General features: G+C 48.4%; 1 protein-coding gene across 1 annotated transcript in view; it reads right to left on the bottom strand.

Annotated features, from left to right (window-relative positions):
• Positions 1-213: 213 nt before the first annotated feature.
• SKP1 (S-phase kinase associated protein 1) overlaps positions 214-14,481 on the bottom strand; it is a 193,258-nt gene continuing 178,990 nt past the window's right edge. The window contains exon 6 of the mRNA XM_069652552.1: positions 214-488. Within this exon, the coding sequence (XP_069508653.1) occupies positions 453-488 (36 nt within the window). The 3' untranslated portion in view covers positions 214-452. The remainder of the gene's footprint in view (positions 489-14,481) is intronic.

Below are 14,481 nucleotides of genomic sequence, written 5' to 3' on the forward strand. Positions count from 1 at the left end.
ATCAGAAGGCAAACTAAAGGCATTTCACCAACATGAAAACTAGAGAACACTGACCTTGTGCCCAAAATGGCAATCATGTAAAGCCTTTGAACTCTATCATTGCCAAGGAAATGCTAAAACATTTAGCTTATTTATGCCCGTTTCCATAAAATAAATGTACATACAAGTGAACACACCAACTTCATAAAAAGTTGAAACTTCAAAGGCAAGCGCTAAATGTCCTATACAGGGATCAAACTTTATTACAGCAAAATAAAAGTCACAAATCTGATTACATTGGTAAAAACAGCTTTAGGATTTAATATGGAGTCAAAGTTACACATGCAATGGAATAATGTCCTTCTGGAAAACAAATTATTTGCTGCCACATCTAATATTAACAATTATTAACAGCAGTGCGCCTAGTGTTGGAGCAGTCTTTACAGTGTGTTAACAGTGCCAGTAACCAGTTTTCATTTTTCTTCACACCACTGGTTCTCTTTGCGTACCTACAAAAAAAAAAAAAAGACAGAAAGCATCACAATTTACTACGGCAAAAAATATTAAGAAAGCTAAAAACCAAATATTAAGAAAGCTAAAAACCGTAGTGTATTGTGGAAGATTCAGGGATGAATCCACAATTTGAAAGAAATTCGAATATTAGGGACACATTGGCAGTTGAAAAGCAGCCTCAGAATCACAACATTAAAGCAATTGCATAGTTTCCTCTGGTATCAGATTGTCCATGGAAAATACATTTGAAGAGTTCAGCTTACAGTGCTCCATAAATGTTTTGGGGGGAATGGGAAAATAAAGCCTCAATATGGGTGCCGATGACAGAATAATGTAAAGTTATACTTGTTCCACAGTCACATGAATGGGGGCGATAGCCTTTGACCAAGCGAATACTGCCACAATGCTTTAAAAAGCAGAGCAACTGCGCTTGGCGCCCAACTGCTCTCTGCACGCTACCTGCCGTTCAGGCGTTTTCCATCCCTGCACAGGGATTGGAATGTGATCATGAAGCCAGTTTGAAGGATAATGAAATCAAGGGAACTAGGACAGAGTGATAACTATGGCAATTCTACGTCGCCTGCTCTGCTTTCCTACATACTATAGGGAGATTCCTAAAGCAATGCATCATTTGGGAGGCTGGTAATAAATAATTTAACCAGAGACTACAGAGCACTGCTTGCCCAAACTGAAAATCACGTTGGAACAGACATCCAGTGTGGTGTTTGCGGGAGAAAGTTGCATACACGATAACCGCCCTGAAGAGGACAACTAGGTAAAAGTCTATGAACAGCAACAGCTGCGCCTTAGGTTGGTACAGATTGAGCTGGAAGTCCTTTTTTGGGGGGTGGGGAGGAGAAGACTTGACATTTATTTTAATTAATGCGTTATAGTGGTACTAAAGAAAACTATTCAACACAATCAGCCCAAGGAATAATAAAAAAAAAAAAATCCACCCCGTCCGTCAAATCCCAACCCAGCATCCACAATCGCATTTCTCTACTCCACGCGCCAATGACCTCACTTTATAACACGCCAGGATGAACAAGACTACCATGTACGAGAAATGCCATACGTAGGAGAGCCTGGTAAATTATTCCCATAGTCGGCGAGCCTGAAAAAGTTGGTCTGGTTGATATCCAGCCAATGAAGAACCTTAAATTCGGAAGAGGGGTCAGAAAAGGTTGGTGGGCAAGTTTCATGCAGAAGTCAAACCCTTTAATTTGGGAGCACGCCACCACGGTCATTGTGAAATGTTCATAGGATTACTTTTGGATAAAGGCACTATATAAATAACACATTACTTGGCTAAAGACTGCTTCACTCACATGCAGGGTAGAGTAAGGGAGACAAAAAAAAATGTTTAAAAAATGCTGCTTTGCACATTACTAGGTGAATTCGCCCAGTAGCAATGGGCTCAAAAGGCTTGTACAAGCTAAGAGGAAACAGATTTCAGGAAGAGCTTGGTGCCTTGCCAAGGAGAGATTAAGTAGCCCCTCCATGTACATGTCACAGCAAGATTACAACATGTAAATTAGTTCCTAGAAGCACTGGTGACAAACATCTATAAGCACTACAAGCATCAACTTGAAATGGCAAGGCCGCTAGTAAATGGCAAAGGTTTAAATAAACATGGTATTGAGGCTCGCTTTTAAGCGATAATGTGAAAACCAGTCACTTGCTGCAGCGCTGTGCCCTCATGGGTGGTTGACTACCTACAAGTGGTTTGCCATCTAGAAAGTACAGAGCCACGAGTGAGGGACCAATTCAACCTACTGCCAAGCTTATTGAGTGTTTTTACAACTCCCCACCATCCTCCCTCTCCCCTTCTACCTCCAAAATAAGTCATGGTGATCTGCTTTTTAAATCTGGTTGGAGAAAGGAATTCCGTCCGAGTCACTTCTGCCGAGAGCAGATTTCTCTCCTACCCACCTCCTGCAAACATTGGGGATAGAAACCCAGACCGTACCATGTGATCCCACCTGGGGATGACAAACGACACTGAAGCCTCAGACTGGAAAAAAGGTGCCAACAATTCCAATGAGGCTCAGACCCAGCCAATACAGAAAGCCCTTTACATACAATGGAGGAAACGATTAAGAGCTCCGATGGCTCGGTCTAGGAAAGATTCAGCCTGTAATTCTGTCCGAGGCTAACCTTTACGTTATTACTCAGACTATCAGCGTCAAAGGTAATCCACCAGCATAAAAAAAAAATCAGATGCTGCCGCGGGTGGGCTGTCCATCGAGATGTGCCAGTTGTCAAAAATGGACAGACGGTGAATCTATGGACTGAGGAGAGTTGCAAGAGGCCCTTTTGTGAATACTTGTGGCAGACTAGGGTGAAAAGGAGAAAACAGTTACTCACTATAGTGACTACTTTACTCCTAGTCCCCTTTCCTCCATACTTGTGGGACATTCTGTCCTTCTGGATGGGACCGGAGCACTTTCGTCAAAAATGAACATTTTTGTCCTTCACTTTTTACGCGGGGTACTGCGTGTGGCCATAACCCCGAGCTCCGCGACCATTTAAGCAATAGAGGGGACGACAGGCATATGGAGGAAAGGGACCATGTACTAGGAGTAAGGTAGTAACTACGTTGAGGGTTATACTCCTAGATCCCCTCCTTTCCTCCATACTTGTGGGAGATTACCAAGCACTCAAGGGTAATACAGGTGGATGGAAAATCCTTACTGAAAAAGGTTTAAGAACAGCCTGGCCGAATTGAGCATTGGCCCGGGAGCTCCGGTCCAAGCAGTAATCCTTACAAAAAGCTGATGGGGAAGCCCATGTAGCCGCTCTGGCAATTGTTTCCCCTGTAACATTTTTGAAAGGCAACAGCAGCCGCTTTGCCACATACAATATGGGCATAAATGCCCTTAGGAGGTTGAAGGCCCTGAATGGTATACGCTCAGCGATCCAGGAGGCAATCTATTGGGAGATAAGGAAACCCACTTCAAAAGCTTTCAGGTCTCCAAACGAAAGAGTTGTCCTTAAGGAAGGTGAGGAATGGATGTTCGACCGACAAAGCTTGAAGCTCGCTTACTTGCCTTGCCGAAGTCACTGCAATCAGAAATGCAATGTTCCATGAAAGGTACATTAGATCCGCCGTAGCCATGGGTTCAAATGGCTTATGGCATAAGGCTTTGAGGACCACGTTTAAATCCAATTTTTGGAGGAGGATTGCATACAGGTGGAAAAAGATTTAATAAACCTGCAAAATGCCTTTTAATGACTGGATTTCTCAAAGAAAAGGAACAGTTGTCAGTGGGCAAGTAAGCAGCAATAGCCGACAAGTAAGTCCTACAAGACAAGAATGCCCGAAGCTGCCAGATGAGATGAACGAAAGGACAGTGTCAAACGTAGCATGTCTGGGGTCCAGCTGCTAAGCTAAACACCATGGCAAAACCGGAGCCACTTGCTCCTATACTCGTAAAGGGTTTCCTGGCAGCTTGGATAATGCACATATTGTCCTCGGACAAGTTAAACCATGCTAAGGTTTTGAATTCAGGCACCAGGCTGCCAAGCTGAATGATTGTGGGGAGGGGTGCCACATTTGCTGGTCGCACTGGTGAAGCAGGTTGGGAATCAACGGCTGATCAGAGGCCAAATCGACAGATGAAGGTCCGAGAAACAATCTGGCTGGCCAGCAAGGAGCTATGAACAGGAGAGTGCAATTCTATGTATTGCTTAGCTTGAAAGGGACTGATGAATCAGAGGAAGAGGTGGAAAGGCATAGGCCTTCATATGCCACGGAATTTCGAGAGCGTCCAAGGGAGGAAGCCCCCAAAACTGTTCCTGGATGCATAAAGAGGAAATTCTTTGTAGAATTTGCAAAAAGGTCCACTTCCGAAGTGCCCCACTGTCAAAAGATGGTGGCGAGGACCTCAGTGTTCAGTTCCCACTTGTAGCTGGCCGCTTAGTGAGTCTGCAGTCACATTGAATTGACCCGGAATGTGTACCGCCAGTAGCCAAATGCTGTGCTGGATGGCCTATTCCCGAATCTGAATGGCAAGGTCCACAAGAGGTGGTGATTTGGTGCCACCCTGCTTGCTGATCTAAAACAGTGAGAGTTGTCAGTGCGGATGCGGACCACCCTGTACGCGACTGACAGGTGGAAAGCTTTCAGTGCCAGAAAAAACATCCAGGAGCTTCAAATAATCCATATGAAACTACCTGTCCTGTGGCGTCCATAGATCAAAAGCCTGGAGACGATACCCACCCAAGAAGGGAGGAGCCTGTGGTAATAGTCACTTGTGGGCAGGGATCCTGAAAGGAGGTCCCCATTATAAGATTGTTGATCGAAGACCACCATAGAAGGTCCGCCATCATGCAAGATGGAACTGGATCATCTTGGAATCCAAGTCCAAAGCCTGACACCAAGTGGGTATGCCTCATTTTGAGACGCGCAAGAGGAAGAGCAAATACGCACAAAGCCATGAGGCTCAGAAGTCTCTGGAACCACTAGGCCACCATGTGCTCAGACTCGAAGAGCTGACACGTGGAGAATAGATCCGCAATCCTGTCCGCTGACAAATACACCCTGGAGTCGATTGTTCCAACGGAAACCCAGGAAAAATCAGGTCTTGGGAGACCGTCATAGAAGATTTCTGGCAGTTCAACGACATCCCAAGATGGAACAGGAGCTGCAGGAGAGATTGGTGATTGCTTGAAGCAGTCAGTGGACAAGGGCTGCGTAGGAGACAGGCTGCCAAATACGGATATACATGAACCCCTGTACCCGAAGGAAAGCTGCGATGACTGACATCTACGTAAAGACACGCTGAGCTGAGAACACAGAACTGAAAATGCTCCTCTCCCAGGGAGAACCGCAGATATTCGATGCAGCCTCCATATCACGATGTGCATATATAAGGTCCACTACACTGAGCCAGTCGCCCTTCCGCAGAGAGCACTTTATTTGGTAGGGTGTGATCATCTTGAATTTCTCTTGGGGAAGAGAAAGGCCGAGGATGGTGCACAGGCCAGACTGCTTGGGTTTGGGCACTGAACAGAAGAGTAGAAGCACTCTCCTTGATCCCCAAGGGGAAAAGGTGCCACCGCCCTGAGGTCTACAAGGTTCTGAACCTCAGCTTGGAGGGAGGGAGGGTTGAAGGGTGGGGGCAAACGAAAATCCACCCGAGATGGACTCTTCAGCGATGGTCTGCCACACCTCCAGATAAGAGATTCATCCTCCCACCGGAGTCTCCTGTGACTGACAATATTTTGCAGATCGGTCGGCAGGGAGACTACCTGCCCCTGGAGGAGGCTGATGGCCGAGAGAAAAACAGATCACGTTTGATGGGTGCCACCAACCCGAAGTTCTTCTGCGCGCCCAGCGGTCCTGAAACCCCCTGAAGCCAGAGAAGGATAGAGACTGAGTCCCTGACCTCTGTGTACAAGGGGCCATAGCTGGGACCTTCCCCAGGTCCGACAAAGATTTGGCAGTTTGGGTGCTCGCCTTGGTCTTTAAGTTAGTCATCTGTAGAAGAATGAAACAACTCCTTTCCGAAGGAAGTTCCAGAACTTTGTCTTGCACCTCCTTCGAAAACTGTCACATGGAGCCATGCCTGGCGGGAGGTGTCAATTCCAACCATAAGGCCTCGAGCAGAGGGATCTACATGTTATGCTGCAACTTCCAGCAGATCTTGTGCCAACACCCTGGCTTGCGACAAACCGGCTTTGAAGTTGTCTGGCCTTTCCGCAGGAATACACTCCTAGAAATCAGCCAACGCCTTCCACAGCCTCACATTAGCTGCAGCCAGGATGAGTTTGGTATTTGCTTGACGAAGATGGAGTGCTGAGTTGGCAAAGACTTTCTTGCCCAAGGAGTCCAGAATCTGGTCTTCCTTGGGCAGAATCTGAGCCGCAGCTGTTGAGGCCGGCTTGGATTGAAGCGTGGCTGCAGCTACCACCGTCAAGGAAGGGAGCGGACAAGACGCCAAGGCCATCTCCTCAGAGGTGTGGAGCCTGTAATGGCCGTCAATTTTATTGATATGTAGCCCGGTGTGGGGTTTATCCCAGACCTTACAGGCCTCAGCCAAAATGTCCTTCTGGAGGAACAGGCTGGTGCGCTCATGGTGACAAGTTGAATACTCCTGAAAGCACCCCTCCTGCAGAGCAGGGGCCTCAGGTACTGGACTGTCGAGGAGGGACATATCCAGGAACCGGTCATGGAATGCTCTCACTGAGTGGGCCTGCTCATCACTATCCTGATCTTCTTGAAGGTCAGGCAGCGAATCGGTGCAGACGGCTGAGCCGCCACAGGTTTTAAAGGGCTATCCTGTTCTACTAGTGTCTTCTCTACGGGAGACAACAGGGGAAGGGGCAGAAGAGCTGGAGGCGGGCCAAGAGGAAGAGGTGGTACCACCGCAGGAGCTGCTGGGGTGGAAGATGGAGTCGGAGTTCAGGGTAGATTTCCTTGAAAAAGACCCTTAAAATACTCCTCCTTGGGGTCAGAGTGCATGAGCCTCTGAAATTACCCAAAAAAACCTAAAAAAAAAAACGCATCCTCTGAAGTTTTAGGCCCTGGGGCAGACAGGCCTCTCATATGGGGCATACCCACCCCACAAACGCAATTAGGATGGTTGCCAGGAAGGCCCACCACCAATCTGGTCCACATAGACCAGTGGAGCAGAAGCGAGACAGTATGAGGCAGCGGCATCTGAGCACGCCAGTCAAAAGAAGGGCGGAACAGATTTTTACCTTCCCCTTGAGTTGGAAACAGCTTGTCAGCCCCAAAAAGAAGGTTCCCTCCACCTGTTGTCGAGAACATAGGTGTAAGGGAAGAATCCAAAATTGCTGCTGTGGACCATGATGGTTGGGCCGCCATTTTGCATATGCCTGAAGAGAACTGCATCACATGTGCAGATGAGGCAACCGTCTCCTCAGGCTGGTCAGGTGAACACAAGGATCCTCAGCAGAGCCGGTACTGGTGGGCGCTCTGATGTTTACTGGACATCTTTGATGTGACCCCAAAATTAGCCTGCAGAGGAAGAACCTCGGCTGAGCCAGTAACATGAGTTACGGTTTGTGCCCCCTCAACAGAAACTGTATCATTGCGTCCTCGAGTGCGGCAATGCTGAGTAATCCACCTCACAGACAAGACCTTCAGAGCAGGTCCTCTGTTTTGTTGGTACAGACGTAGCCTCAAAAAGAGGAAACTCTTGTTTCCTCCCAGTACGTGTAGCTCCCTCGTGGGGGAGCTCAAGCCGTGGCTCGGTACAGAAAGCTCCAGAAAAGGAGGCTTCAAGGCGTACCCTGGCGTCTGTGAAAAGCTCCAGAAACAGACCCGAGCGAACCCCGGTGTCCAAAGCCACAGATGAACTGGGCTAAAGTTTAGCACCCGACAGGTGAACCTCGGAACGTGGTCCGGTCTTGGCAGGTCCGTCGTGGGAACCCTCGGAGAAAACTCTGGTAAGCCCATCAGGCCTACGAAGCACCTAAGGGGAATCCCTGGTACAAGAGCTACTTGAGCCCGTCCCGGACCTAGAAGACCACGGGAAGGAGTCCCCGGCCGAGGCACCCTAAAAAGTAAGAACTTCCCAGGCGTCTCTTCATCTATGATAAACTGAAGATGAGGTGGAACACGCTGAAAGACCTCCTCCCACCGAAGACAGCACTGGAGTGCCCAGACGGAGGGGGAAATCGCAGAAGAAACATGAATCCCAACAATGGTCTGGAACGAGACTCCAAGCAAAGAGAATGGGGATCCACCCTAGCGAAGCGACGCTCGCATGAGGAACAGGACACAAATCCCAGACACTCGGAGCAGAAGAGAAGGAATATGGGAACAAAAACAAAAAAAATCTTTCCCGGTGATGCAAGTTCATCCAGCTCTAACTGTGCGGAGAAAAGGACTGAAGGGCGGTGTGTGGGGCAGAGCTCCGGAGGGTAGTGTTACAGCTGCGTGCGGTACCCTGCATAAAGAGAAACATTTTCATTTGATGCTTTGACAAAAGTGCTCCGGTCCTGTCCCAAAGGACGGAATGTCCCACAAGTATGGAGGAAAGGGGACGGGATATAGGAGTATACCTATATAGATTAGCAGTTTAATTATAAACTGCAATGTAGTGCTCCATAGTCATTTTGGAGTCATACTGCTCAAAGGGCTCTTAGCTTCACTGCTGGAAGAATCTTCCGATGTTTCCCAACACGTTTTGTGTTCAGTCTAATAAAAAAAAAAACTAAATAAATAATGTTGACACTTCAGTTTTCTACATCAATCTTACTTTGACAGAGGATCCTCAGCTCCGGCAACACCTGGTGTGTGTCACGCCCCGGTCCAGTCACTGGCTTCTCCATGAACTGATTATCATTTTCTTCTGACGCTGAGGCCTACATCCATGGCTGAATTCAGATGAAAAAGAGTAAAGTCTGTGCTGCTTAAAGAATGTATTTGTGGAGGATCTCGACAACTGGCTCTACTGCCTCCATCCAACTCAGATCTGCAAGTCGTTAATCGAACATAACGCAGGGAGACCGCCACTAGAGGTTAGTGGCATGGCTCGATGACACTGGGGTCTCAATCTGCTGCGGTCCGTGTTCATGCCTTGCTCAGGCAAGGGAGACCGACTCTGCGTACCACCTCCAGGTCGCATAAGGAGGAGTCACAAAGCAGAAAGACGGCTCATGCTGCGACACCTTGGCTCTTCAGAACATGGTCTGCGACTCAGACCGTATCCATTTCAGTGTTAATGACAAATCTAGAGCAGTCACGTCTTCGGCTGAAGGCAGGTCTTAATGTTAAGTCAACAGCTCCATCGTCGCTGATACCAAGCGCTTCGTCCACAGCATCAACCATGTAAACCATGAAGACAACTCAGTTGATGAGCATTAGCAAGCAGCCAACATCGCTGACCATACCGTCAAGCTCCATCAATCAGAAAGTCTATTCCGGCAACACCATCAACTCTTTCGTTGGCAGAGCCATCCGCACTGGCTGCCAGGACTGTCTAGCTATTGGCATCCCCCAGAAACAGCTCATTCGTCAGATTATGTCCTCCAACCAGATACCTGTCTGGAAGGGCCATTCGCAGTTTCTTTATGGCGACAATGGGTGGGAAGAGACCACCTCCAAACCCAAACTGGACATGCCTCATAAGAGCAACCCTGGCACATGTGCCACCTCATAATGCAGTTTCACCAACAAGGTTGGTGCTCCCAGAGACGTCTCAGAGATCCTAGCCACTGCAAGCTGTAGGTACGGAGTTTCAGCACAGGTTGCCAGTCCCTGGAGTGCCTCAAACGCCACAACAAAGTACAAGAGGTACAGCTACTCAAACCTCACCCTACGAGGGAACACTGCCCTCCTGTGCAGCTTAAAGAGTCAGGTGATGCACCAGACGACCAGGCGTTCGTTCACACCACAGGCAAAGAGTAGTTTGACATCATCCCTGCAAACGGCGAGCCAGATGACACTCCGCCAAGGGATTTGCCACCGGATGAAAACTGATGTCTAGGTTAACAAAGCTCAGAAGAAAGACCGGTTGCTCTACCAACATCGAAAACACTGGAAAGCTGTCCTAGCCATACCCCTGCTGGACATCTGGGAAGACCGATTGTAGACCAACAAATCCTTCCTCTGCTCCTCCACAAGAAGGAAACATACGATCCCCACAGCGTAAACATGTCCAAGGACAGACCATACACCAGAATGTCAGTAGTGGCCCACAAATGCTCTGCCAATCCTACTTCCTGTTCAGTCCCTCCAGACAAGGAGGGGAAGTGCCGAGATGAGTTGGGAAGAGTCTCAAAACTACAGCTGCCACGACCATCAAAGCAGCAAATGCCAGGACTATCCGGTCCAGTTCAGACAAGGAGCTCTGGTTCAAGAAGTCACGTCCTAAAATTCCTTCAATGATGAGAAACGGGAGGCTTCTAAGAGGGGCTGCCCGCTGTCCATTGATTTTTGCCTTATGAATGGAGCCGATTGCATGTCATATCACAAAGAATGCAGCCATTAAAGCGGTCCCAGTCCAGGCAGGGGGGACAACTCTAAGGTTTCTCTATGCAGATGTTCTGCTCACCCTTCATAACCTGTTCCTCACTGGCAAGGCCTGATGGGAAAGGACTGATTTTGGCATGGATTGTTACTTTTTCCCCTTCTTTCTTCATTTTGTAATGCTGCCAGTGAGTTAGAACATCTGAGCTCCCGCTCCAACTTAATTTAAATTCTGTTGGGCTCCATCGCTGCCTGTGTGAGAGCGCTGCCTTATTACTCATTCCCTCTGCCCATCATCCTGCCCGAACACCCGATAAGGCGAACAACCCCACTTTAGTGAAAACAGGGCAGCCCCACTTCCCGTGCAGCCCCCTTCCGGCTAATGGCCCAGAGGAAAAAGGTAGTTCACAGAAGACTCTCCAGACAGTTTCCCTGTGTTCAACGTGGGATCATGCAGCGCAGCCGTCAACCAGTAGCAACAGACAAGGTAAGACCAGTGCGGACAGGGGTAACAGCCATTACTGCTCCCTATGCAACTGTCATCTCTGATTACTCCCATTAGCCAAGTTTTAGTCTGCTGAACTTCAGTTTTAAGTTATCCCTATATGGCCTTATGTGAATTGTCGTAGTTGGCCATTGGGGCCTTTCCCCTCTATCTAGGAAAGTCAATTCTGTATATTTTTGCATTTGCTATTGTATTTGCGCCCTCTGCCCACCCTTCAAGGTTCCCCCCCCCCCCTCTATCCACAAAACTAGGTGTTTTGCTTTTTCGTTTGTATGCCGTTACCTCAGCTTTTCCATAATCCTGGACACGTTATTCTAGATCGTTGCTACGCGTTGCGGTTCAGCTTTGTGCACTGCAGCTTCCCCCTTTCCTCCCCCAAACATCTCTCCCCCCGACCCCCTTTCTGCTATTCTATAGCCTATACTATCTCTTTTGCAGTCTGGAAGGAAAAGGTTCAAGAAATCTCCTGGTCTCCAATCCAGGCCCGACCATCATGGACACCCATGGCAATGCTTCCTCCAGGCAATTAGTCACAGACATCCTCTGTTCCCTCTCCGTACCTTTTGATTCCCCATATGGTCCCAGTGCTCCCCACTTTCTTTTCCTCTCCCATTGATGGTGGCACTCGTTTGGGGGGGGGGGGGCAGTACTCTTGGCATACTTGCTTTCCTCTAGGGCCATCATCAAGGTCTACCGTAATGGCACCATCATGGTCCAGGGCTCTAAACAGAACCACCTCATGGATAAGAGTCTTCCGTCTTAACAACTTGTTCCCTTCTCCCATCACCCCACTGGGTGGCGGGAGAAGGAATCACATTCCTGTACCCCTACTCTGATGACCTCAAAAGTGGCCACCAGCTTCAATTTGCTACCCTAAACTCTCACTCTGCCACTCCTAACACTTGCCACCTCCTTGAAGATCACCACCTCGACATCCTCGCTATCACAGAGTTGTGGTTCACGGCAAGCTCGGTCACAAGTTTTGGCACTCGTCCCAGAGTGCTACAAGATCATCCCTAAACCCAGGCCTAACTGGTCTGGACCTGATCTTCCCTGAATGGTCCCGGTTATCATACCCACTCAGTCCTGCTACTTCATTCGAATGCCTCGTCTGCAGGCTTGGTGCCTCACCAATCTTCTTGTCGACTGGCCACCATCTACAGGCCCCCTGTCCTGGACTTCCTCAGTGATCTGACCTCATCTCTTCTCTCCTGGCCTCCACCTCCAAGCTTCTCTTACTTCAACATTCACGAACTCCCAGATGCAGCCTCTGTACTCTTTCAGAACCTCTGACACTTCCTCTCTCCATTCTTCCCTACGGTCTGATGCACCCAGCCAGAAATATTGGATGCGCTAATCTCTGCTGACAATCCCATCTCAAACCCTTGCACTACTCCTCTCCTGGCCTGATCATGCTCTCCTGGACCGCCTGGGTCCCCCTGCTAAGCTCCTGCCTGCACTGCTAGTCTCAGTCATTTGACATATGAAGCGAGTGTCAGTTGCTGCTTTTGCTGCCACCTTAATTCCCCCTCCAACTTCTTCCTCTGACTCACTCGACACAGTGCTTACTAACCTTAACTCTCCATCTCAACACTATGGTCATCCTTACCCCTGTCCCGAGGATGCACATGAAGCCTGCCTCCAAGTGCAACACTTAGTATGACTCTGACCTGGCCTCTCAAACGCAAGTGCAGAGCTGCTGAGTGGAAGTGGCAGGCTTCGAGCACATCCTCTAACAAACTGGCCTGTTCCAAAGGCAATACAGACTCCATCTGCTCGAAGAGGGCCTATTTCCAAGCCTGAATCTCTGGGGCCAATAACAGCTGAACTTTTCTAAATCTGCAAGGAACTCGCCAATCCTACTGCAGTCTATATTTCTCCTCCACCTTCCCCATCACTTCATTACTAAAGCTCATTTCATTACTAAAGCTCATATCATCCTGTCCTCCCTACAACACTCCCTGCTACCTCTTCCTTTCTCAGGGCTCCCTTGCTCCCCTCCACGCCTTCCTCCTACTTCTCTCCCTTATCACCTGAGTTTACTAGACAAGACCGCTCTATGAAAGTCTCATCCCAACAGGAGCTCCCTGCTCCTCTAGAACAATCAAGGACAACATTGTCTCCCTTGCTCCATCCTTAGCTGAGGCCTGCAATCACTCCTTTGCACTGGATCCTTCCTGCTACTCCTCAAGCACTCCCTTGTACACTTCAAAAGCTCCTGCCGATGCTTCCTGTTCAGCTAACTACCGCCCTATCTCCATTATCCTCATCCTGGGAAAACTCCTGAAGAAGCTGGCCACCTCCCAGCTTATCCACCACACTGACTGTTGGTTGTCTCCACGACCACCAGTCTGGCTTCAGAGCAGACAGGGACACTCAGCTTGTCCGACCAACCCTCAGAGTGCCAGCGTCAAGGGGACCCGAGATGGGAAAGTAGGACCGCAACAAGTGAGGCCCTCTGTCGCCGTTGAGCAGTGACCACCGTCCGAAACTGCTTACCTCAGTCAAGCCCAGTCCTGAGATGGTTCCTGCATTGCGTTTCTCTGCAGTCTTCATCTGAGTCCTGGCACCAGCCAAAGACAACGACCGGAGATTAGCTTGTACCTGCAACCTCTGCAAATCAAGGACTGGGGCCCACTGTGGGAAAAGCAACCTCAGAACTTTTCATTGACATGCCAAGTCCTGGGAAGAATCCGAGTACGGGGCAAGTTAAAGTGGTTCTTACCTTCCCCTAAACTCCCTTTAAAAGTTTTTCTAACTTTTATAAAAATTTTGCTATACTTAAGCTTTTGCCATTGCCTGCTCACGCAAGCATTCCGAAAGTTGCCCCACCCCCCCCCCCCCATTTGTTAAAATAAACTATACACTGGACCCCAGAGACCCTACCTTCATTTTTTCTTGCATCACAAACTGTCAGATCTTTTACTTTTTGGCATAAAGCCTCAGACAATTTAGGGAAGGAAGTTTGGAGTTAAAGTTAATTCTCTGAACATATATGTATTATGCCCTACTCTAGTGATTATATATATATATATAATCTATTAGTGTTGTGTGATGTTCTACCTGTTAGTAGTCATTTTTCATAGCGATATTTGGCCATAAATATTTTTATACATACTGTCTTAAGTGTAATCTGCGATTTCCATTGTGTTTACTCATTGTGGACCCTTTAAAAACTCACCACCTCTTGAGACTTAGCCTAGACCACTCGTCACTGCTACCAGTTATTGGTTTGGCTACAGCTCCCAGAGTTGTCGTAGTCAAAATCTAAGTTGGCCTTCATCTGTCCATCAGGCTCGAGCACTCACCCAAAGAAAACAAGCTGCAAAGCACTGCTCGTCTGACACAAGACGACTCCTGGAATCCGGGTTTGCAGTAAAATCACATGAAGGTGTTAATATACCTCAACAAAGCAGCCCTGCAGATATCCAGCCGGGGTAACACCAGAGAGGAACGCATTAGTCCAAGCGATGGCTCTGGTGGAATGCGCTCTCAGCCAGCCTGGCAGTTGCTGTTGGCCAATTGATGGCAATGCATACAG

Source organism: Ambystoma mexicanum, chromosome 3p (genome assembly GCF_040938575.1).
Source record: "Ambystoma mexicanum isolate Mex_15411 chromosome 3p, UKY_AmexF1_1, whole genome shotgun sequence".
Classification (NCBI taxonomy): domain Eukaryota; kingdom Metazoa; phylum Chordata; class Amphibia; order Caudata; family Ambystomatidae; genus Ambystoma; species Ambystoma mexicanum.